This window comes from Lucilia sericata, unplaced genomic scaffold (assembly GCF_015586225.1).
Source record: "Lucilia sericata isolate MDLA Ls3-8-SP2 unplaced genomic scaffold, ASM1558622v1 Contig000476F_arrow, whole genome shotgun sequence".
NCBI classification, from domain to species: Eukaryota; Metazoa; Arthropoda; class Insecta; order Diptera; family Calliphoridae; genus Lucilia; species Lucilia sericata.
The window spans coordinates 235,957-263,450 of NW_023994491.1; the positions used below are offsets into that span (position 1 = coordinate 235,957).

Sequence of the window (27,494 nt, forward strand, 5' to 3'; positions counted from 1 at the left end):
TATGAAATATACGTGTTTGTGTGTCGAGTTCAGCAAAAATTGCTTGTGGTGAGCAGCAGCAGCTGTGGTGAGAAGAAAATCTTGTAGAACAAGAAGAAGCAAGAAATTTTCTGCTGTTTTGTATTAAAAGAAGGAGAAAAAATTGCAAAAATATATAAAACTAATAATAAAATAATATACACAGTGTTTATGAAAAATAAATTATAATATATATACAAAAATACCATGAATATTTTAAACAAATTAAAAGAATAAACAAAAAAGAAAGGTTAAAATTATACATACAAAATTTGTAAGAAAAAAAAAACGTAGGCCACGAAATAAAAAAAGAGCACAAAACGATAAAAAAAATAGTAGCAGCAGTGTAAAGGCTTTTTTAAGCGAAAATATTACAACAAAAATTATTGTACGTATTGCTAACATGTAAAAAAACATTACAAAAAAGTGGAGTTAAAAAAAAATTATAGATTTTATTATAAAAAAAAGTTAAGCAGAAAAAAGAAAGTGTAAAAAGTTATAAAAAAAGTGCTGCAAAAGGAATAAATGTAAAATGTTAAGGATTTTTTATTACATTTCTTATATTTTTTATTATTTTTATATTAGAAGTGTAGCATCGTCATTATGTTAAAAAAAATACACGGTCTATCCGTTTTTTTTTTTCTGGATTTGCTTTTCCTTATATTTTTTCCCATTATTATGTTCTCTGATTTTCCGTTTTGTCATAATTTTCATATTTTTTCTTTTTTTATTTGTTTTTTATTTTTGCATTTGCGCCACTTTCCTGTAAATTTTGTAGTTGTTGTATGAAAATTTGTGTTTTGGATGTTTTGTTTTTCTGTTTTTTGACAGTAGGCCTGTTTTTAATAACAACAACATAACACAACACTCTCTTTTCTCTACAATTGAATACGGCAAATTGTGTGTTGTTGTTGCTGTAGTGTGGGTGTTTGTACAAGTTGTACAATCAAGTTAATAATGTTATTATGACGTTTATGTTTAGTGTTTCTTGTTGTTTTTGTATTTGTGTGTTAAAAAGTGGCCTAATGTCATTACATTAATGTTTAGCTTTTTCTTGGTTTTGTTTATATTTTTTCTATTTTTGATTTTCTTTTCCTTTTTCCTTATTTATTCCTTGTTCGTTTAAATGTGGATGCTGTTTTTTTTTTCTTAGTTCCTTTTCTATTTCCGCTCTCATTGTAGTTATTTCATCATATTTTTATACTTTTATTTTTTCTGTGATTAATCCTTGTGTGGATTTTATATGTATATTTCGTTTTTTTTTTTTGTTAATTTTTTTTTATTAATGTTTATATTTTGTGTTTAATTTATGACTTGTTTACCTTGATTTTCCAAGTTCAGTACGAAAAAAAAATTGTGAAATATATTCTGATGATGGTGTTTCTTTTTAGTTTTAATTATGACGTCAAATAGTTGTGAGTAAAAAACGCATTAATAACAGAAAAAACAATAATAATATTAAAATAAATTGTGGAAAAGCAACAATATGTTTAATGAAATAATACAATATTTGTTAAATTTGTGTGAAAGATTTACTAGAATCTAAATAATCAATTATATTTTTAACAACTAAGAACAGGTATGAACAAATTTCTTAATTCTACTAAAATTAATAAAAAGAAATCTAATAACTCACTCTAGTCTAGTTTATTGAGAAGAATCTAGTCTATTTTAAAGAGTATACTCTATCCTTGCCTGTAGTCTCGATTATAGAGCAGACCGTACTCTGGTTTATATGGCATACTTGATTTAGAGAACATAATCCAGTCTAGTCTACTTCGCTCATGCGTTTAAAGAGTACTCTTTAAAGGATTAGGAATGATCTAAAACTAATTTAAATATATGAAAAACACATACTCCATTTGACATTGTGATGTCCTAGGAGTAATCTCAAATCTACAGAGTAATCTCAAAACTACTCCCTCGCTAATATTATGGGAATACATAATGCGCTATAAAGTCCTATGTAATGCGTGTTATGAAAAGTGCAAAAAAATTAACATGATCCATGCCTGCATTACATAGAACTACTAAACGAATCATCAACTCCAATAATGTTTACAGGGGGAGTAGTTTTGGGATTACCTAAATGGATCATATACTCCAATAACTTTTGCGGAGATATATCTGACTAGTTGCATTTTGTTTAGTCTAGTTTAAGGTCCCAATTATAATTCAGTTCTGATTCAGTTATAGTTTTGTTTTACATCAGTTCTTGTTTAGTTCATTTCTGTTCATTTCTACTTAAGTTCTAGTTCAGTTTTAGTTCAGTTCTAGTGCAGTTCTAGTTCAGTTCTAGTTCAGTTCTAGTTCAGTTCTAGTTCAGTTCTAGTTCAGTTCTAGTTCAGTTCTAGTTCAGTTCTAGTTCAGTTCTAGTTCAGTTCTAGTTCAGTTCTAGTTCAGTTCTAGTTCAGTTCTAGTTCAGTTCTAGTTCAGTTCTAGTACAGTTCTAGTTCAGTTCTAGTTCAGTTCTAGTTCAGTTCTAGTTCAGTTCTAGTTCAGTTCTAGTTCAGTTCTAGTTCAGTTCTAGTTCAGTTCTAGTTCAGTTCTAGTTCAGTTCTAGTTCAATTCTAGTTCAGTTCTAGTTCAGTTCTAGTTCAGTTCTAGTTCAGTTCTAGTTCAGTTCTAGTTCAGTTCTAGTTCAGTTCTAGTTCAGTTCTAGTTCAGTTCTAGTTCAGTTCTAGTTCTAGTTCAGTTCTAGTTCTAGTTCAGTTCTAGTTCAGTTCTAGTTCAGTTCTAGTTCAGTTCTAGTTCAGTTCTAGTTCTAGTTCAGTTCTAGTTCAGTTTTAGTTCAGTTCTAGTTCAGTTCTAGTTCAGTTCTAGTTCAGTTCTAGTTCAGTTCTAGTTCAGTTCTAGTTCAGTTCTAGTTCAGTTCTAGTTCAGTTCTAGTTCAGTTCCAGTTCAGTTCCAGTTCAGTTCTAGTTCAGTGCAGTTCTAGTTCAGTGCAGTTCTAGTTCAGTGCAGTTCTAGTTATAGTTCAGTTCTAGTTCAGTTCTAGTTCAGTTCTAGTTCAGTTCTAGTTCAGTTCTAGTTCAGTTCTAGTTCTAGTTCAGTTCTAGTTCAGTTCTAGTTCAGTTCTAGTTCAGTTCTAGTTCAGTTCTAGTTCAGTTCTAGTTCAGTTCTAGTTCAGTTCTAGTTCAGTTCTAGTTCAGTTCTAGTTCAGTTCTAGTTCAGTTCTAGTTCAGTTCTAGTTCAGTTCTAGTTCAGTTCTAGTTCAGTTCTAGTTCAGTTCTAGTTCAGTTCTAGTTCAGTTCTAGTTCAGTTCTAGTTCAGTTCTAGTTCAGTTCTAGTTCAGTTCTAGTTCAGTTCTAGTTCAGTTCTAGTTCAGTTCTAGTTCAGTTCTAGTTCAGTTCTAGTTCAGTTCTAGTTCAGTTCTAGTTCAGTTCTAGTTCAGTTCTAGTTCAGTTCTAGTTCAGTTCTAGTTCAGTTCTAGTTCAGTTCTAGTTCAGTTCTAGTTCAGTTCTAGTTCAGTTCTAGTTCAGTTCTAGTTCAGTTCTAGTTCAGTTCTAGTTCAGTTCTAGTTCAGTTCTAGTTCAGTTCTAGTTCAGTTCTAGTTCAGTTCTAGTTCAGTTCAGTTCAGTTCAGTTCTAGCTCAGTTCTAGCTCAGTTCTAGTTCTCTAGTTCCGTTCTAGTTCAGTTCTTGTTCAGTTCTAGTTCAGTTCTAGTTCAGTTCTAGTTCAGTTCTAGTTCAGTTCTAGTTCAGTTCTAGTTCAGTTCTAGTTCAGTTCTAGTTCAGTTCTAGTTCAGTTCTAGTTCAGTTCTAGTTCAGTTCTAGTTCAGTTCTAGTTCAGTTCTAGTTCAGTTCTAGTTCAGTTCTAGTTCAGTTCTAGTTCAGTTCTAGTTCAGTTCTAGTTCAGTTCTAGTTCAGTTCTAGTTCAGTTCTAGTTCAGTTCTAGTTCAGTTCTAGTTCAGTTCTAGTTCAGTTCTAGTTCAGTTCTAGTTCAGTTCTAGTTCAATTCTAGTTCATTTCTAGTTCAGTGCTAGTTCATTTCTAGTTCATTTCCTTTTCAGTTCATGTTCAAGTTCAGTTTTAGTTTAGTTTAAATTTAGTCCTTTTAAACTCTAGTTCTATCTGACCTCTAGTCTTTAAAACATCTCAAAACATTATTAGTTACTCTCGTATATCATCTCCATAACTTCATAACGATGGCCGTTTTAGATGAATGCTTTTATATAAAAACCAAATTACTATTAAACATGACCCAGTTAGTAAACACAATCAATCTCCTTGGACTTCTTTGGCGAAGAGCCTAAAACTGGCTATTCTTGGCTTGATATATTATTGATATATAGTTTGTATTGATTTAGTTTTTTCTACTTATAACTCTAAACAATTAGTGAAAAGTTCTCTCCAATTAATTGCTGCCCTTATCAATGAATAAATTCATATCTAATAAATAAAACTACCCCCCTCAATACCCTCCACTTGTTGTCTCCACTGTGATTCATTAGCATAGACAACATGTTTTATCATGCATACAAAAAGAGTACAAACAAATGTCAGGATCTCACCTCTAGTGGAGCATAAGTAAAGTAAAACAAACTTTTTATACAAAAACCTGTTTTCTATTCAACCCCCAAAAACAATATCAACATACAAATTTATAAATTTTTGTGGATAAAAATTTATATTTTTTCACAATTTTCTTTTGTTACACAGCTTCTCATCCACTCTAATTATACGACTACTCTTTAGTTGTTGTTTTTATTTATGAGCCACAAAGTTATGCTAACAAAATATGTATGTACATAGTACATACCTACTCTCATCTTATAAACAATATGACTGAAACATTTCCATTTCCGTTTCCGTTTTGCTATGTATATGATTTTCATAACATTCATTTTACTTTAAATTTCTTTTACGTTATTTTGTTCCAATTTATTTTAATTATTAATTTTTCTATTTTTATGTCATTTAATGATTTTCCTGTTGCTTTATTTTTAATTTTCCATTTCTCTTTTTGCCTCTTTCTCTCTGGTAAATTATTCTTTTAGAATTTTCTAATGTTATGATAAAAATTGTTAACTATTTTTAGCTGTTTTATTAAATTATTTGTACGCTCATAGATACATAGATTCTTTTCCTCTTAGTTACATTAACATACATTTTTATAATGTTCATGCATATATTTTCTATTTAGTTGTTGTTGTTATTTATTTTTTCCAGTCTTTAATTTCCGTTTTTAATTAGATTTGCTGTGGCAATAATTAATAATGCATAGCCAAGCAATAATGTCAATACACTCAACATTCTCTGCTACTCCTTTGTATAATAATTATTGTTAACTATAAGCTAGAGAAATGTATATTAAGTATGTTGGAAAATTTGTAAAAAAAAATGTAACTAGAACTATATTGATCCAGAACAGAAGTAGAACAGAACTAGAAGTAACTAGAAAAGAACTGAACTAGAACTAGAACTGAACTAGAACTGACTAGAACTAGAACTGAACTAGAACTGAACTAGAACTGAACTAGAACTGAACTAGAACTGAACTAGAACTGAACTAGAACTGAACTAGAACTGAACTAGAACTGAACTAGAACTGAACTAGAACAAACTAGAACAAACTAGAACTGAACTAGAACTGAATTAGAACTGAACTAGAACTGAACTAGAACTGAACTAGAACTGAACTAGAACTGAACTAGAACTGAACTAGAACTGAACTAGAACTGAACTAGAACTGAACTAGAACTGAACTAGAACTGAACTAGAACTGAACTAGAACTGAACTAGAACTGAACTAGAACTGAACTAGAACTGAACTAGAACTGAACTAGAACTGAACTAGAACTGAACTAGAACTGAACTAGAACTGAACTAGAACTGAACTAGAACTGAACTACAACTGAACTACAACTGAACTACAACTGAACTAGAACTGAACTAGAACTGAACTAGAACTGAACTAGAACTGAACTAGAATTGAACTAGAACTGAACTAGAACTAGAACTGAACTAGAACTGAACTGAACTAGAACTGACTAGAACTGAACTAGAACTGAACTAGAACTGAACTAGAACTGAACTAGAACTGAACTAGAACTGAACTAGAACTGAACTAGAACTGAACTAGAACTGAACTAGAACTGAACTAGAACTGAACTAGAACTGAACTAGAACTGAACTAGAACTGAACTAGAACTGAACTAGAACTGAACTAGAACTGAACTAGAACTGAACTAGAACTGAACTAGAACTGAACATAGAACTGAACTAGAAACTGAACTAGAACTGAACTAGAACTGAACTAGAACTGAACTAGAACTGAACTAGAACTGAACTAGAACTGAACTAGAACTGAACTAGAACTGAACTAGAACTGAACTAGAACTGAACTAGAACTGACTAGAACTGAACTAGAACTGAACTAGAACTGAACTAGAACTGAACTAAAACTGAACTAGAACTGAACTAGAACTGAACTAGAACTGAACTAGAACTGAACTAGAACTGAACTAGAAATGAACTAGAACTTAACTAGAACTGAACTAGAAACTGAACTAGAACTGAACTAGAACTGAACTAGAACTGAACTAGAACTGAACTAGAACTGAACTAAGAACTGAACTAGAACTGAACTAGAACTGAACTAGAAATGAACTAGAAATGAACTAGAACTGAACTAGAACTGGACTAGAACTGAACTAGAACTGAACTAGAACTGAACTAGAACTGAACTAGTACTGAACTAGAACTGAACTAAGAACTGAACTAGAACTGAACTAGAACGGAACTTAGAACGGAACTAGAACTGAACTAGACACTGAACTAGAACTGAACTAGAACTGAACTAGAAGAAAACTGAACTAGAACTGAACTAGAACTGAACGAGAACTGAACTAGAACTGAACTAGAACTGAACTAGAACTGAACGAGAACTGAACTAGAACTGAACTATAACTGAACTATAACTGAACTAGAACTGAACTAGAAATGAACTAGAACTGAACTAGAACTGAAATAGAACTGAACTAGAACTTTGTACAAATTGTTTAAGTAACTTTTAAGTTAAATTTCCTCACAATTTATATTTACAGTAAAATAGAATTATCTTTATTTGACAAGTATAAATCTGTCATAAACATAGATGTAGGGTAGTTACCATTTATCGCAACCACTTAAAATACTCGTTTGTTTTTCATCTTTTTTTATGATTATTATATTCTGTCTTCTACATTCAATACAAAATATCTTGTCTGCCCTTAAAATCACATCCAGTTATAGTCACTTTTATTGGTTGTTAACATACAACACTACACCCGACACAAACATAGCGTTTGCTAGAGATTTGTATGCGACGACTACCGAGTATATCTTTCGATAGTATGTAGATGAGGAAGGACGACAGTGATGTTGATGACGTTGAGTAGGAAAATGGCGCTGATGTTAACACAGGATTGGAGGATGATGTTTGTAAGGTTACCTTCATTCTTAGCTACTGCTGCCAGAGCCACCTACTTGTACATACTTTGCAATCACAAACCCAATACAACATGTCTCAATTTCCTTTCGGTATCTTCGGGCATTGAAGCAGAAACAACATGTTTCACTTAGAGAACATATTATTGAACATGTTCTCCAGCCATATATTGAGTTTTTTCATATCAAGAAGTATATTTATTGTGTGTTTGTATCTGTGGTTATTTCGAAATTGTGAAAGAAAGTTTAAAGGCGGCAGAAGGCAGTCATTGTAGTTAAAACGTTTGTTTTTTGCATTTATAACAAACCATTGAGGTGTATACAACGTTGCTACTTAAATTAATGATGAGGGTCGAACGGTCGGTTATATTCCAATTTGCGCTCTGCTTTTCTCTTTGAATAAATAGTTTGACAAAATAAATTTAAATACAAATTGATAAAACAAGGAAACAGGAAGTTGTAACTTAAATGCAACAAAAAATAGATAAAAAGACAAACTGTTAAACAAATCAAGAATAGAAATAAAGGGAAATAGTGTAAAATTAAAAAAGGAAATAATGGTAAATATTTGTAAGTCAAATTGCTTTGTGTACTCCTAAGGAAAATTGTGTTAATTTGTGAAAAATGTAAAGACAACTGTGTGTAAAGACAAAATCTTTTTTAAAACACTTTCCTTTATTTAGTTTTTGCAACAATTTAAGTTTTGAGTTTTATTTTTCTCAATGCCAACAAGTTTTCTGATATTTTGTTTATAATTTATTTTAAAATAAATATTTTTTTTTTTTTTGTATATTTAGTTCATGTAAAACCGCTTTTTTGTGTGTTATAACACAACATCTTGTTTTTCTTAATTTTATAATCATTTTATACTAAACTAAACAGCCAGATTGTGTTATATATTTAATTCGATTTCTTTTTGGCAATTGTTGTTAAATATTTGTGTAATTTTCATTTAAACTTTTTCTTTTTTATTATATGCACACCCACACCCCCTCAAACCCCTTTTGCTTTTATAACCACTTTCAGCAGCCAATGTTGAAAAAGGTTTTTTAAAAAACATCTGTAGCAATGAGAACGACAAAATCTCTTCTATAAACATCGAACCTTATTATAAAAACGTGTTCGTACTAATAAATTTTATTGTTCATTTATAAAATTTGTTTTTTATTATATAAAAAACAAACAAATTTTTTGTTTTATTAGAAAAAAAAATCACAAAATATGCAATAATTAAAACAATAACTTGTTTAGAACTTTTCATAAACAAAAAAAACGCACACATTTTTTGAAAATTTCATAATTAGAAACTGTAAACAAAAAAATTATAATTAAATCCCTCAATAATGATTGTATTTTATATATTCCAGCTAATTACAGTTTTTAATGCTTCAAAATTTTAAATAATTTACTTGTTTACAAATTCAAATTGAAATATAATGGAAAAGTTTAATGAGTTTGAAATGTTGGAAAGACTTTTTTCAAAATGTTTTTGGGGAAAACTTTAATTTTTGGTGAATAATTGATTTGTTTAGTAAAAATTAAATTTTTTTGAAATTCGAATTTTTGGTGAGAAATTAAATGTTTGATAAAAAATCCAATTTTTGAAAATTTAAAAATTCGGTGAACTAGAACTAAAGTAGAAATGACTAGATCTAGAACTAACTAGAACTGAACTAGAACTGAACTAGAACTGAACTAGAACTGAACTAGAACTGAACTAGAACTGTACGAGAATGAACTAGAACTGAACTAGAACTGAACTAGAACTGACTAGAACTGTACTAGAACTGAACTAGAACTGAACTAAACTGACTAGAACTGACTAGAACTGAACTAGAACTGAACTAGAACTGAACTAGAACTGAACTAGAACTGAACTAGAACTGAACTAGAACTGAACTAGAACTGAAGCTAGAACTGACGAGACTGAACTAACGAACTAGAACTGAACTAGAACTGACACTAGAACTGAACTAGAACTGAACTAGAACTGAACTAGAACTGAACTAGAACTGAACTAGAACTGAACTAGAACTGCTAGACTAGAGCTGAACTAGAACTGAACTAGAACTGAACTAGAACTTGAACTAGAACTGAACTAGAACTAGAACTGAACTAGGAACTGAACTAGAACTGAACTAGAACTGAACTAGAACTGAACTAGAACTGAACTAGAACTGAACTAGAACTAGAACTAGAACTGGAACTAGAACTGAACTAGAACTGAACTAGAACTGAACTAGAACTGAACTAGAACTGAACTAGAACTACTGAACTACTGAACTGAACTAGAACTGAACTAGAACTGAACTAGAAACTGAACTAGAACTGAACTAGAACTGAACTAGAACTGAACTAGAACTGAACTAGAACAGAACTAGGAACTGAACTAGAACTGAACTAGAACTGAACTAGAACTGAACTAGAACTGAACTAGAACTGAACTAGAACGAACTAGAACTGAACTAGAACTGACTAGAACTGAACTAGAACTGAACTAGAACTGAACTAGAACTGAACTAGAACTGAACTAGAACTGAACTAGAACGGAACTAGAACTGACTAGAACTGAACTAGAACTGAACTAGAACTGAACTAGAACTGAACTAGAACTGAACTAGAACTGAACTAGAACTGAACTAGAACTGAACTAGAACTGAACTAGAACTGAACTAACTGGAAATTGAACTGAACTAGAAGAACGGAACTAGAATGAACTAGAACTGAACTAGAACTGAACTAGAACTGAACGAGAACTGAACTAGAACTGAACTAGAACTGAACTAGAAACTGAACTAGAACTGACTAGAACTGAACTAGAACTGAACTAGAACTGAACTAGAACTGAACTAGAACTGAACTAGAACTGAACTAGAAACTGAACTAGAACTGAACTAGAAACTGAACTAGAACTGAACTGAACTGAACTAGAACTGAACTAGAACTGAACTAGAACTGAACTAGAACTGAACTAGAACTGAACTAGAACTGAACTAGAACGGAACTAGAACTGAACTAGAACTGAACTAGAACTGAACTAGAACTGAACTAAACGAACTAGAACTGAACTAGAACTGAACTAGAACTGAACTAGAACTGAACTAGAACTGAACTAGAACGAAACTAGAACTGAACTAGAACTGAACTAGAACTGAACTAGAACTGAACTAGAACTGAACTAGAACTGACTAGAACTGAACTAGAACTGAACTAAACTGACTAGAACTAAGAACTGAAACTAGAACTGAACTAGAACTGAACTAGAACTGAACTTAGAACTGAAACTAGAACTGAACTAAGAAAACTGAACTAGAACTTGAACTAGAACTGAACTAGAACTGAACTAGAACTGACTAACACTGAACTACAACTGAACTACAACTGACGACAACTGAACTACAACTGAACTACAACTGAACTACAACTGAACTAGAACTGAACTAGAACGAACGAACAACTGAACTAGAAACTGAACTAGAAACTGAAGCTAGGACTGAACTAGAACTGAAACTAGAACTGAACTAGAACTGAACTAGAACTGAACTCGAACTGACGAGAACTAGAACAACTGAACTAGAACTGAACTAGAAACTGAACTAGAACTGAACTAGAACTGAACTAGAACTGAACTAGAACTGAACTAGAACTGAACTAGAACTGAACTAAGAACTGAACTAGAACTGAACTAGACTGACTAGAACTAAACTAGAACTGAACTAGAACTGAATTTTCAATTTCCTTAAAACATTGTACATACATACATACATACATACATACTAATTTTTTAAATATGACAAGACTATAGACTGATCTATAGGCAAGACTGTAGATTGTTCTCTCAAGAAAACTTTACACTGATCTATCGTCAGGAATATAGATAGATAGTTAGATCGATAGACAATTTTGCATAATTTCTATTATAAAGTGTTTATAGCAGCTGTTTAAATAAAGTTTATAAATTGCACATTTTGTTAACATCTATTTTTAGCTTAATATTATCATAAGAAAACACAAATGACCAAATTGTGTAGAAATAAAAACAAACACGATTTTATTTAAACTTTAAAATTAAAAGTTGTAAAAATTGAATGCATATGACTAAATGATATTGATTAATTTATTTAATGATTCAACTTTCCTATACCATTTAATGCTTAAAAGTGCAAAAAAATATTCTATAGAGAAATAAATATTTAAAAATAGCTAAAAGAATTAATACCAAACGTATAAAATGCAAAACAAAAACATTGACATTTGAAAGTAAAATTTATGTAATTTGTTTGTATTTTGTCCCCTTTCCAACCCACCAACTCTTGGAAGTGTTTAAATAGAAATGTTTTGTTTAATTTTTGTAAAAGAAAAGAATAACATTTAAATACATATGTATGTATGTATATTTATTTAAATATATATTTGCATTCTTTCTAATTACAGAGGAGAACAACAACAACAAGGAATATATATTCAGTTTGCAAATAAACAACAACTGAGAAAAGAAAATAAAGCAAACATAAACAAACAGCAAATAAAAACAACCTTAACTAAAAGAGGGCAACAACAAGAAGGAGAAGAAATATAAGAAAAAAAAAATTAAAGAGTATTATACTAATGTAAACATTAAAATACAAAAAAGCTCTTGAAATACGTTAAATATACTAATCAACAACAAAACAACAATACTATTATATTTTTGTTTGTTTTTGTTTTGGAAGAGCTAAACGTGAATGTAAAAAAGGCTATTTACTATTAATGCTGATATAATTTTAACTAGCAATAAAAGCAACAACCATATGCTAAATTTGTTTTAAAAAAACAACAGCAACATAAAGTATGTATTTAACCAAAAACCTGTCAACATAATAACAAAAAAACCAACAAAAGAATTCCTTTGACAGAAGTGGTAAATCTACATAAGCCATCAAAATCAGCATAAAAGAACAATAACAACAACAAACAACTTATTAGTTCTATAATATAAAATAGCCAAGTCTATAAACAGCAGAAAATAAAACGATAAAACTTATTATACACTTGAAATTTAAAACTATCACAACAGCAATTATAACAACAACAGCAACAAAATTAACTAACAAATATCAGAAGAAGGTGTTGTAGTTGTTGTATGTTGGAAGAATTTCATTTTCGCGTGCTCTCATTAGTGCATCATCTACTAATTTGTTTGATTGTTAAATAATTATTACCCCCTACACGTTCGTCCGTCACACTGTCTTATACAGCGCGCTCGACGTTAGTGTCTCTCTGCTACTAAAATTTTATTCTTCTTTTACAGCAGAAAATTGAAGACCCCCAAAAAAAAGCTATAATACGCTTAAAGAATTAAAATTAACTACAAAATACGTTCTATATTGGAAATTAGAGAATAAACACTAGAGAATACGATAAATTGAAAGTTTGTTTGAACGACGAAGAAAATCTACAAGAAATCAAAGAAACACACACACACAGAAAACATAAATATTTTATTTTTTCAAAACGGTTATTTTTATAAATTGAAAAAATTACAAATTTCAAAATGAAGCGTCGTAATGCCGATTGCGGCAAACTACGGAGACCTATAAAACGTAACAAAATAACGGAAAGCATGTATGGCAGGTGAGTTTTGAAACAGTTGTAATAAAATGCAACAATAATAATTTCAATAATCAAACTATACACTAAGCTATAGACTAGACTACAGACTAGACTATAGACTCGATTATAGATAAGACTATAGACTAGACTGTAGACTAGACTATAGACTAGACTAGACTATAGACTACACTATAGACTATACTATAGACTAGACTATTGACTATACTATAGATTAGGCTATAGACTAGACTATAGACTAGACTATAGACTAGACTATAGACTAGACTATAGACTAGACTATAGACTAGACTATAGACTAGACTATAGACTAGACTATAGACTAGACTATAGACTAGACTATAGACTAGACTATAGACTAGACTATAGACTAGACTATAGACTAGACTATAGACTAGACTATAGACTAGACTATAGACTAGACTATAGACTAGACTATAGACTAGACTATAGACTAGACTATAGACTAGACTATAGACTAGACTATAGACTAGACTATAGACTAGACTATAGACTAGACTATAGAGCTAGACTAGACTAGATAGACTATGACTAGACTATAGACTAGACTATAGACTAGGACTATAGACTAGACTATAGACTAGACTATAGACTAGCCTACAGACTAGACTATTGACTAGGCTATAGACTAGACTATAGACTAGACTATAGACTAGACTATAGACTAGACTATAGACTAGACTATAGACTAGACTATAGACTAGACTATAGACTAGACTATAGACTAGACTATAGACTAGACTATAGACTAGACTATAGACTAGACTATAGACTAGACTACAGACTAGACTATTGACTAGGCTATAGACTAGACTATAGACTAGACTATAGACTAGACTAGACTAGACTATAGACTAGACTAGACTATAGACTAGACTATAGACTAGACTAGACTAGACTATAGACTAGACTAGACTATAGACTAGACTAGACTATAGACTACTAGACTATAGACTAGACTAGACTATAGACTAGACTATATAGACTAGACTAGACTATAGACTAGACTAGACTATAGACTAGACTAGACTATAGACTAGGCTATAGACTAGACTATAGACTAGACTATGGACTAGACTATAGACTAGACTATTGACTAGGCTATAGACTAGGCTATAGACTAGACTATAACTAGACTGACTAGACTAGGCTACAGACTAGACTATAGACTAGACTATAGACTAGACTTAGACTAGACTATAGACTAGACTGTAGACTAGACTATATACTAGACTATAGACTAGACTATAGACTAGACTATAGATTAGACTATAGACTAGACTAGACTATAGACTAGACTAGACTATAGACTAGACTATAGACTAGACTATAGACTAGACTATAGACTAGACTATAGACTAGACTAGACTATAGACTAGACTATAGATTAGACTATAGATTAGACTATAGACTAGACTATAGACTAGACTAGACTATAGACTAGACTATAGACTAGACTAGACTAGACTATAGACTAGACTATAGACTAGACTATAGACTAGACTATAGACTAGACTATAGACTAGACTATAGACTAGACTATAGACTAGACTATAGACTAGACTATAGACTAGACTATAGACTAGACTATAGACTAGACTATAGACTAGACTATAGACTAGACTATAGACTAGACTATAGACTAGACTATAGACTAGACTATAGACTAGACTATAGACTAGACTATAGACTAGACTATAGACTAGACTATAGACTAGACTATAGACTAGACTATGGACTAGACTATAGACTAGACTATAGACTAGACTATAGACTAGACTATAGACTAGACTATAGACTAGACTATAGACTAGACTATAGACTAGACTATAGACTAGACTATAGACTAGACTATAGACTAGACTATAGACTAGACTATAGACTAGACTATAGACTAGACTATAGACTAGACTATTGACTAGGCTATAGACTAGGCTATAGACTAGACTATAGACTAGACTAGACTATAGACTAGGCTACAGACTAGACTATAGACTAGACTATAGACTAGACTATAGACTAGACTATAGACTAGACTGTAGACTAGACTATACTAGACTATAGACTAGACTATAGACTAGACTATAGATTAGACTATAGACTAGACTAGACTATAGACTAGACTAGACTATAGACTAGACTATAGACTAGACTATAGACTAGACTATAGACTAGACTATAGACTAGACTAGACTATAGACTAGACTATAGATTAGACTATAGATTAGACTATAGACTAGACTATAGACTAGACTAGACTATAGACTAGACTATAGACTAGACTAGACTAGACTATAGACTAGACTATAGACTAGACTATAGACTAGACTATAGACTAGACTATAGACTAGACTATAGACTAGACTATAGACTAGACTATAGACTAGACTATAGACTAGACTATAGACTAGACTATAGACTAGACTATAGACTAGACTATAGACTAGACTATAGACTAGACTATAGACTAGACTATAGACTAGACTATAGACTAGACTATGGACTAGACTATAGACTAGACTATAGACTAGACTATAGACTAGACTATAGACTAGACTATAGACTAGACTATAGACTAGACTATAGACTAGACTATAGACTAGACTATAGACTAGACTATAGACTAGACTATAGACTAGACTATAGACTAGACTATAGACTAGACTATAGACTAGACTATAGACTAGACTATTGACTAGGCTATAGACTAGGCTATAGACTAGACTATAGACTAGACTAGACTATAGACTAGGCTACAGACTAGACTATAGACTAGACTATAGACTAGACTATAGACTAGACTATAGACTAGACTGTAGACTAGACTATATACTAGACTATAGACTAGACTATAGACTAGACTATAGATTAGACTATAGACTAGACTAGACTATAGACTAGACTAGACTATAGACTAGACTATAGACTAGACTATAGACTAGACTATAGACTAGACTATAGACTAGACTAGACTATAGACTAGACTATAGATTAGACTATAGATTAGACTATAGACTAGACTATAGACTAGACTAGACTATAGACTAGACTATAGACTAGACTAGACTAGACTATAGACTAGACTATAGACTAGACTATAGACTAGACTATAGACTAGACTATAGACTAGACTATAGACTAGACTATAGACTAGACTATAGACTAGACTATAGACTAGACTATAGACTAGACTATAGACTAGACTATAGACTAGACTATAGACTAGACTATAGACTAGACTATAGACTAGACTATAGACTAGACTATAGACTAGACTATAGACTAGACTATAGACTAGACTATAGACTAGACTATAGACTAGACTATAGACTAGACTATGGACTAGACTATAGACTAGACTATAGACTAGACTATAGACTAGACTATAGACTAGACTATAGACTAGACTATAGACTAGACTATAGACTAGACTATAGACTAGACTATAGACTAGACTATAGACTAGACTATAGACTAGACTATAGACTAGACTATAGACTAGACTAGACTATAGACTAGACTATAGACTAGACTATAGACTAGACTATAGACTAGACTATAGACTAGACTATAGACTAGACTATAGACTAGACTATAGACTAGACTATAGACTGGACTATAGACTAGACTATAGACTAGACTATAGACTAGACTATAGACTAGACTATAGACTAGACTATAGACTAGACTATAGACTAGACTATAGACTAGACTATAGACTAGACTATAGACTAGACTATAGACTATAGACTAGACTATAGACTAGACTATAGACTAGACTATAGACTAGACTATAGACTAGACTATAGACTAGACTATAGACTAGACTATAGACTAGACTATAGACTAGACTATAGACTATAGACTAGACTATAGACTAGACTATAGACTAGACTATAGACTATAGACTAGACTATAGACTAGACTATAGACTAGACTATAGACTAGACTATAGACTAGACTATAGACTAGACTATAGACTAGACTATAGACTAGACTATAGACTAGACTATAGACTAGACTATAGACTAGACTATAGACTAGACTATAGACTAGACTATAGACTAGACTATAGACTAGACTATAGACTAGACTATAGACTAGACTAAGACTAGACTATAGACTAGACTATAGGACTAGACTATAGACTAGACTATAGACTAGACTATAGACTAGACTATAGACTAGACTATAGACTAGACTATAGACTAGACTATAGACTAGACTATAGACTAGACTATAGACTAGACTATAGACTAGACTATAGACTGGACTATAGACTAGACTATAGACTGACTATAGACTAGACTATAGACTAGACTATGGACTAGACTAGACTATAGACTAGACTATAGACTAGACTACAGACTAGACTATAGACTAGACTATAGACTAGACTATAGACTAGACTATAGACTAGACTATGGACTAGACTAGACTATAGACTAGACTATAGACTAGACTACAGACTAGACATAGACTAGACTACAGACTAGACTATAGACTAGACTAGACTATAGACTAGACTATAGACTAGACTATAGACTAGACTATAGGACTAGACTATAGACTAGACTATGGACTAGACTATAGACTAGACTGTAGACTAGACTATAGACTAGACTATAGACTGGACTATAGACTAAGACTATAGACTAGACTATAGACTGGACTATAGACTGGACTATAGATTAGACTATAGACTAGACTATAGACTAGACTATAGACTAGACTATAGACTAGACTATAGACTGACTATAGACTGACATAGACTAGAATAGACTAGACTATAGACTAGACTATAGACTAGACTATAGACTAGACTATAGACTAGACTATAACTAGGATATAGACTAGACTATAGACTAGAACTATAGACTAGACTATAGACTAGACTATAGACTAGACTATAGACTAGACTATAGACTAGACTATAGACTAGACTATAGACTAGACTAGACTTAGACTAGACTATAGACTAGACTATAGACTAGACTATAGACTAGACTATAGACTAGACTATAGACTAGACTATAGACTAGACTATAGACTAGACTATAGACTAGACTATAGACTAGACTATAGACTAGACTATAGACTAGACTATAGACTAGACTATAGACTAGACATAGACTAGACTATAGACTAGACTATAGACTAGACTATAGACTAGACTATAGACTAGACTATAGACTAGACTATAGACTAGACTATAGACTAGACTATAGACTAGACTATAGACTAGACTATAGACTAGTCTATAGACTAGACTCTAGACTAGACTATAGACTAGTCTATAGACTAGATTATAGACTAGACTATAGACTAGACTATATACTAGACTATAGACAAAACTGTAGTATTAACTAGACAATAAACTAAACTATAGACTGGACTGCAGACTAACCATACACTAGACTATAGACTAGCCTATAGTCTATATTATAGACTAGATTATATGCTAGACTATAAAAAAAACTTTAAAATATATATTCGGTTACTAAATAAATTTAACTTTTATTTACTTAAATCGTTACTACTTATTCACACCTTATCAATTTTGATATACAAAAGGAAAAATATGTAGCAAGTATCATTATATTAATTAGTTTTATATTATAACCTATTTAAAGAACAATTATTATTCGATCATCTCTCAGGTAATAAAATAGTAAAGAATTTCTGTTCCGTTTTGTACTTTGTTACTGAATCTTAAATTTTATAACAATTTTATGATTGATGACACGAGCAGAATTTAGCTTATCTTAAAAATGCTGCTGTATAAAATATGTAGTTGAATTAACTTTATAAACAAAATTAACAGTGAGTGCTAAAAGAAAGTTTTTAAAGGGAACAACAAGATATATTGTTATAGAATATCTAAGATATGCAGCGGTCGACTAGTCCTTAGTCTAGATTATAAACTAGTCTATAGTCTCAACCATAGTTTAGTCTGTACTTATAACTATAGTTTAGGTTGTTGTAGTCTAGTCTATAGTCTTTCATATAATCATGAATTGAATTTCTTTATTGATCTCAAAAAGATACATTTGTTTTATCCATAAAAACAGCTAAATCTATTTTTAATTGTTAATAAATCTTATTTTATTTATTACCACATTAAAACCCACTAAATTTGATACTTAGTCAACAGAAAACGTGCATTATTTAAACACTTTAATGTATTGACTTTATACTTTTTGTTTTTGTTTGTATATTTATTAAACAAAAGACTGTTATTAACTAACTTATAGCGGTGGCCTTACATTCATTTAAATAACCATTAAATATTTACCTAAAGTAAACAAATTAGTGCGCAACTAAAAGATTGATGCGCGACAAACAGTGACAAACTAAAAGCAAAACCAACACACAATATAACAATAATGAAAATATTACATTATTTAATATGATTCCTTTTTCTTCTAATTACAGCACAACCGTATTGTATATGAAATTTTTGGTACTATGGGCAATTGTGATAACTGCAGATTTTATGTTTATGTTCCGTTTTGAATTTTTATGGCCCTTCTGGTTACTACTGCGCTCCGTACATGATTCTTTTAAATATAAAGGATTGGTATGTTGTAACTTTTGCACATTTTGCTCTTTTTTTATATTTCAAATTATTTTTTTTACAGGCATTTTCGGTATTGTTTGTTTGTATTGCTATAACATCCGATTTGGTTTGTTTATTCTTTATACCAGTTAATTGGTTATTATTTGCTGCCAGCACATATGTTTGGGTACAATATGTTTGGCATACAGGTAAATGAAATTCAAATTTATCTTTGAATTTGTTTTTAAATTGTATTTTGTTTTATTTATATTTTTGATAGATAAAGGCATTTGCTTGCCCACCATCATATTGTGGATGTTATTTGTATATTTAGAGGCTGGTATAAGATGGAAGGATAGCAGACATATGCCACATTTAGATTTATGTAGGCCGTTTGCAGCACATTGGTGAGTATATAAATAAAAGTTGTTACAACAACAAGAACTGAACTTGAACTAAAATAGAACTGAACTAGAACTGAACTAGAACTGAACTAGAACTGAACTAGATCTGAACTAGAACTGAACTAGAACTGAACTAGAACTGAACTAGAACTGAACTAGAACTGAACTAGAACTGAACTAGAACTGAACTAGAACTGAACTAGAACTGAACTACAACTGAAATAGAACTGAACTAGAACTGAACTAGAACTGAACTAGAACTGAACTAGAACTGAACTAGAACTGAACTAGAACTGAACTAGAACTGAACTAGAACTGAACTAGAACTGAACTAGAACTGAACTAGAACTGAACTAGAACTGAACTAGAACTGAACTAGAACTGAACTAGAACTGAACTAGAACTGAACAAGAACTGAACTAGAACTAAAACTGGACTACAACTGAAATAGAACTGAACTAGAACTGAACTAGAACTGAACTAGAACTGAACTAGAACTGAACTAGAACTGAACTAGAACTGAACTAGAACTGAACTAGAACTGAACTAGAACTGATCTAGAACTGAACTAGAACTGAACTAGAACTGAACTATAACTGAACTAGAACTGAACTAGAACTGAACTAGAACTGAACTAGAACTGAACTAGAACTGAACTAGAACTGAACTAGAACTGAACTAAGAACTGAACTAGAACTGAACTAGAACTGAACTAGAACTGAACTAGAACTGAACTAGAACTGAACTAGAACTGAACTAGAACTGAACTAGAACTGAACTAAAACTCAACTAGAACTCAACTAGAACTGAACTAGAACTGAACTAGAACTGAACTAGAACTAGAACTGAACTAGAACTGAACTAGAACTGAACTAGAACTGAACTAGAACTGAACTAGAACTGAACTAGAACTGAACTAGAACTGAACTAGAACTGAACTAGAACTGAACTAGAACTGAACTAGAACTAAACTAGAAATGAACTAGAACTGAACGAGAAATGAACTAGAACTGAAGTAAAACTAAACTGAACTAGAACTAACCTAAAACTGAACTGGACATGAAAAAAAGAACAACTTTATTTTTCAAGGATATTACTAAATGTTCATTTACATTTCTTTGTTTCCCTACATTATCCTTGGATGTCTCTAAATATAATTTTAGCATTGGCTACCCAGTGGTAACATTAGGTTTTGGCTTCAAAAGCTATGTTGGCTATCGTATGCGACAACGTAAACAACGGGAGGTCTCAAAAGAAAATGAATTTTATATGCAACTATTGCAACAAGCACTGCCACAAGAAGAACCCGCACCGTCTGAAGACACTCAAACTGTGGTGGCCACAAATGCTTCCAATACTACAAATGCCGTTGCTGCTGTAGTAGCAGGTCATGGTACAGGCAGTGGTGCTGCACAAAATCAACATAATCATCATAATGGAAATACAACGTTAGCAACAGGAGCTTCTTTAACCGCAGCTCATACACAAATATCCAATTCTATAGCTACAGCAAATGGTTCTGTGGCCTTAACACAAAATCAACAACAACAGCTGCAGCAACAACAACATCATCATCAGCATAATCACCATCAACAGCAGGAGCAGCATCATCACAGTAATAATCACAATGGTAACAGTTTTACAACAACAAATGGTACCGCTTCAATGGCATCATCTGCTACTCTAACGGGTGTTGCCAACAACTCAAATTCCTCCTCCTCCTCTAATACTACTTTCTCCTCTACTTCTAATAATAACAATAATAATAACAATACAACATCTTCTACGTCAGCCTCATATTTATCTACTACGCTAACAACAGCATCATCAACGTCATCGTCTAATGATGATAAAAGCTATGTACAAATTGGTGGCGGTAGTGGTGGTAATTTTATATGTATTATATGCTTTTTTTAAACCAAAAATTCGCTTTTTTATTTTTTATTTTACAATAATTATATTTTAATATTCATGTAAATATCAAATTTATGTAGTATTATTTGCCAAAAAGATATATGTATTTATGGAAAATATTTAAAAAACGGTTTAATTCCTGCTTATAATTTTCGTCATTTCAATGTAAATATTTTACAGCTTATATAATAACATTAAAGGCATGCATTTTATTTTTTTGATAATGTAGTTTATTTTATCAGTTGTTTTGGTTTTCATAAAATCAATATTAAAAAAATAAATATCTGTTTCCTCTCACTTTTCACAGTCTCATCAAATGGTCATATCGGCGGTGGCAGCAGTGGAGGCGGTAAAAACCATCGACGTAGTATGGATAAAGAAAATAAACACAAAGGTAGTTCATCGTCAAATCATAATAATTTAGCTGCTGGTGGTGCTGGTGATAATGAAAGTCAAACAAAAACCAATAACAAAAACAACAACTATCATCAATTGAATCAGGGCAATGAAAGCAATACACATCATCAGCAGCACCAACAAAATCATAATAATAACAATAATAAGGATAAATCATCTGAATGGGATAATAATTATCATCAGCAACAGCAGCAACCAAAAGATAAACATGGTGAGTGAAAGAATCACAAATTGGACAGAAGCTTGTGAAAAGTTTTTTAAATAAATTTCTCAAAATCTGAATCAAGTTCAATTCTAGTTCAGTTCTAGTTAAGTTCTAGTTAAGTTCTAGTTAAGTTCTAGTTAAGTTCTAGTTAAGTTCTAGTTAAGTTCTAGTTAAGTTCTAGTAAGTTCTAGTTCAGTTCTAGTTTAGTTTTAGTTCAGTTCTAGTTAAGTTCTAGTTCAGTTCTAGTTCAGTTCTAGTTCAGTTCTAGTTAAGTTCTAGTTCAGTTCTAGTTCAGTTCTAGTTCAGTTCTAGTTCAGTTATAGTTCAGTTCTAGTTCAGTTCTAGTTCAGTTCTAGTTCAGTTCTAGTTCAGTTCCAGTTCAGTTCTAGTTCAGTTCTAGTTCAGTTCTAGTTCAGTTCTAGTTCAGTTTTAGATCAGTTCTAGTTCAGTTCTAGTTCAGTTCTAGTTCAGTTCTAGTTCAGTTCTAGTTCAGTTCTAGTTCAGTTCTAGTTCAGTTCTAGTTCAGTTCTAGTTCAGTTCTAGTTCAGTTCTAGTTCAGTTCTAGTTCAGTTCTAGTTCAGTTCTAGTTCAGTTCTAGTTCAGTTCTAGTTCAGTTCTAGTTCAGTTCTAGTTCAGTTCTAGTTCAGTTCTAGTTCAGTTCTAGTTCAGTTCTAGTTCAGTTCTAGTTCAGTTCTAGTTCAGTTCTAGTTCAGTTCTAGTTCAGTTCTAGTTCAGTTCTAGTTCAGTTCTAGTTCAGTTCTAGTTCAGTTCTAGTTCAGTTCTAGTTCAGTTCTAGTTCAGTTCTAGTTCAGTTCTAGTTCAGTTCTAGTTCAGTTCTAGTTCAGTTCTAGTTCAGTTCTAGTTCAGTTCTAGTTCAGTTCTAGTTCAGTTCTAGTTCAGTTCTAGTTCAGTTCTAGTTCAGTTCTAGTTCAGTTCTAGTTCAGTTCTAGTTCAGTTCTAGTTCAGTTCTAGTTCAGTTCTAGTTCAGTTCTAGTTCAGTTCTAGTTCAGTTCTAGTTCAGTTCTAGTTCAGTTCTAGTTCAGTTCTAGTTCAGTTCTAGTTCAGTTCTAGTTCAGTTCTAGTTCAGTTCTAGTTCAGTTCTAGTTCAGTTCTAGTTCAGTTCTAGTTCAGTTCTAGTTCAGTTCTAGTTCAGTTCTAGTTCAGTTCTAGTTCAGTTCTAGTTCAGTTCTAGTTCTAGTTCAGTTCTAGTTCAGTTCTAGTTCAGTTCTAGTTCAGTTCTAGTTCAGTTCTAGTTCAGTTCTAGTTCAGTTCTAGTTCAGTTCTAGTTCAGTTCTAGTTCAGTTCTAGTTCAGTTCTAGTTCAGTTCTAGTTCAGTTCTAGTTCAGTTCTAGTTCAGTTCTAGTTCAGTTCTAGTTCAGTTCTAGTTCAGTTCTAGTTCAGTTCTAGTTCAGTTCTAGTTCAGTTCTAGTTCAGTTCTAGTTCAGTTCTAGTTCAGTTCTAGTTCTAGTTCAGTTCTAGTTCAGTTCTAGTTCAGTTCTAGTTCAGTTCTAGTTCAGTTCTAGTTCAGTTCTAGTTCAGTTCTAGTTCAGTTCTAGTTCAGTTCTAGTTCAGTTCTAGTTCAGTTCTAGTTCAGTTCTAGTTCAGTTCTAGTTCAGTTCTAGTTCAGTTCTAGTTCAGTTCTAGTTCAGTTCTAGTTCAGTTCTAGTTCAGTTCTAGTTCAGTTCTAGTTCAGTTCTAGTTCAGTTGTAGTTCAGTTCTAGTTCAATTCTAGTTTAGTTCTAGTTAAGTTCTATTTTATAATTAAATTAATTTGTTTATCTTTTCAAGAATCACAATCAAAATCGAATAAAAAGTCGAATACTTCCACAACGTCGTCAGCATATAATGTTAATGGCAATGTTAATTCGCATTTGGATACGGAAGATGTTGTAACAGTGGAACCGGTGGAGAAAACTAAAGGTAAGAAAACTAGTGCTCTTTTACTTTAAATATATTTATTGTTTAAATGAACGTCTTTTATTTAGGACGCCGTAATCGTTCTAAGAAGGATAATGCTTCCAAAGACAATCACCATCATAACCACAACAATAATAATAACAACAACAGCAGTAATAGCAGCAACAACAATAATAATAATCATTCTCATACAAAAGACTCTTCTAACAAAGAGAATCATAACAACACAACTAAGGATACTCATCATAATCATCATCACAATTCCGATGCTTCATCGGTTTCCTCTTCCTCATCAAGTACTTCGTCTTCTTCATCTTCAGGTGTTTCCGGTAATTCGGCCACATCTACCATATCTCATTTAGCTTCTAAGGTTGTCTCAAAGATCTGTGAATCCTGTCTTAAACTGGAAGCCGATGTAAAGAAATATCGCTCGGAAATCAGTCACATGAAACAGATCGAAAACGAGTTGAGACAAAAATTGGACACGAATATGACAACAAAATCCTGTTTGCAGGCCAAACAGAAAGAATGTGATGAACTGGAGAAACGTTTACACGAATTGACCAATGCCCGGCACAATGACATGATGCAATTGCAGACGGTCGAAAGGCGTTTAGCCGAAGAGAGGCGGCAGAAACAGTCATTAGATGCTCAACTCAATAACGAGAAGAAGGCACGTAAATTGGCTGAAGAGAAGGCAGCGCGACCCGAATGCAGTTCACAGTGTAAACAGAGGAAACAACAGATGGAGGAGGAAATTAAACAGCTAAGACGTGATTTAAAAATGGCTGAGGAAGCTAAACAAATGGCCGAACAGCATGGACGGAAATGGGAACAGGAGGTCTGTAGTGTTTTTTGTTATTAATTCAATAAAATCCATAAATTTCTATTAAATTTCATTTAATACTTTCCAGCTGCGTATGTTTGAGCAAGAGATACGTAATCGTGATTCTATACAACCCGGTACTGATGTATTAATGAACGCCTTGGCCGCTATGCAAGACAAGAATTGCACTTTGGAGAAAAATCTCTCGGCAGAGACGAGAGTTAAGCTGGACTTATTCTCAGCTCTGGGGGATGCCAAACGACAATTGGAAATATCAGAAAGTAATTATAGCAAACTGATGTTTTAGTAGGAAATTTCATTTTAATATTCTTTTTCTAAAAGGCCTACGTCGCTCCAAGGAAGATGAGGTGCATGATCTTAAGGCAAAAATTGCCCAACTGTTAGCGGTCATGCCCACTGATACTTTGTGTTTGCCCGCTTGTAGCTCAACCGGTGCCAGTTCTATGTTACGCATGAATGATACACCACCGCTACAAACTGGTCCCGGTCCAGCTTCCCCTATGCTAACCAGCCTTAGTGCAGCTCAAGCCCAACAACAACTAACCGGACGTGTGATTGTCTCAGCCTCAACATCTGATTATGTGCAGCAAACCTTATCCGGGGAATATGTTGTTACCACACACTCTCAACAACAGCAGCAGCAACAACAGCAGCAACAACAACATCAACAACAACAGCAGCAACAACAACAGCATCAACAACAGCAGCAACAACAGCAATGTGCTGGAGTTGTACCCGTTTCAGTGGCCACCTCGGTGTTAGTAACATGTCCTCAAGTTTCTAACGGCGTTGGCAATCCAAACGGTTCCAATTTAGATCCCAATGCCACGGTCTATACACCTAAATCTGGTGGTCCCAACAATAATGGGGGAAATGTTGTCGTTGTCGGTGGCTCCGGAGATGCCTGATGTATATTTAATAAAAATGTCCATCAACATTTACAAAACAGTAGTCGACGTCATGTTTGAGATTATTTTACTAAACAAAAACTAAAACTACTTGGATATAAAAAACCAATAAATAATTTGTAAAATTCTTTAACTGAAATACTCTCTTCCTAAGTGCATCCATCATCGTACACAGCAAAATTTCTTTTGAAAATTATTATTGTCTCGGACTGTGTGAAAAACAAATTTTTCTTCTTTCTTAGCGAACAGAGTATCTCAATATTGAATTAATAGCAAATAATTAAAATACAATTAAAAAATTTAAAAAAAAAACTTTAAAGCAAAAAACAACAAGATGAAATAACAAACAACAAATATCTTATTGAAAAAGTAAAACAAAACACACACAAGAAAATGAAAATAATAAAAAAACACAAATTTGAAAAGAAATGAAATAAAAACTGCATTAAAAAAAAACTAAATAATTGATTCGAAATGTTTTTTGTGGGAGATTTTAAAGAAAAGTTTTGAAATAAGGGGGTAAATTTTGTTAAGTTCGTTATCAAGAACGTTTTCCACAGAAAAGTTCCTTCTCAAGCACTTTTCTCTGTTTTTTTTAAGGCACGTTTCTTTAGAAATGTTTCTGTTAAGACAGTTTTCTAAAGAACTGTATTTTCTCAATGAAAAATTGACATTTTTTAAAGAAAATATTGCTTTCTCTCTTTTAGCAATACTGTTTCCCATATAAAGAATAAATTTCTATAGAAAAGATTCATGACGACGGTTTGGTATAGATGTGTCTTCTCAACTCAGTTTTGGATAGAAAAGTTTCATCCTAAAAGAGTTTATTCTCAAGACAAAGTTTTATAGAAAAGTTTCATGTCAAGTCAGTTTTCTATAGAAAAATATCTTCAAGAAAGTTTTTTTTTTTGTAGAAAAGTTTAATTTAAACAGTTTTCTGTTTAAAATGCTATTCTTAACCGAGTTCTCTATGAAAATGTTCTTCTCCAAGAGTTTTCTATGGATAAGTTCCTTCTTAACACAGTTTCTCATAAAATAGTTTTTCTCAACCAGATTTCTAAAGAAAAGTTTCTTCCTAAAAGTTTCTTTTTAACTAGGTTTGTAAAGAAAAGTTTCGTCTCACGACAGCTTTTTTATAAAAATGTTTATTTTAAAGACAGTTTTTCTATATAGTTTTTCATTAAAAGTTTATTCTCAATACTCATTTTAATCTCTTTATTCGAAACAAACAACAATAATTATTTT

The 27,494-nt window shown here is 32.1% G+C and overlaps 1 protein-coding gene across 10 annotated transcripts; it reads left to right on the forward strand.

The window, feature by feature from the left end:
• Nucleotides 1–26,693, forward strand: LOC119605324 (macoilin). Of its 10 annotated transcripts, none has more exons than XM_037958352.1 (12): nt 1–406; nt 11,882–12,567; nt 12,738–13,060; nt 19,514–19,658; nt 19,720–19,846; nt 19,918–20,044; nt 21,205–21,938; nt 22,263–22,583; nt 24,366–24,497; nt 24,563–25,335; nt 25,409–25,601; nt 25,663–26,693. In XM_037958352.1, the coding sequence occupies exons 3-12, from the start codon at nt 12,981–12,983 to the stop codon at nt 26,247–26,249; spliced, it is 3,219 nt and encodes a 1,072-aa protein (XP_037814280.1). In that variant the 5' UTR covers nt 1–406; nt 11,882–12,567; nt 12,738–12,980; the 3' UTR covers nt 26,250–26,693. The 10 variants fall into 10 exon arrangements, with proteins under 10 accessions (XP_037814280.1, XP_037814282.1, XP_037814281.1 ...); XM_037958354.1 differs by having other exon boundaries at nt 11,882–12,347; XM_037958353.1 differs by having other exon boundaries at nt 11,882–12,275.
• The last annotated feature ends 801 nt before the right edge of the window (nt 26,694–27,494 follow it).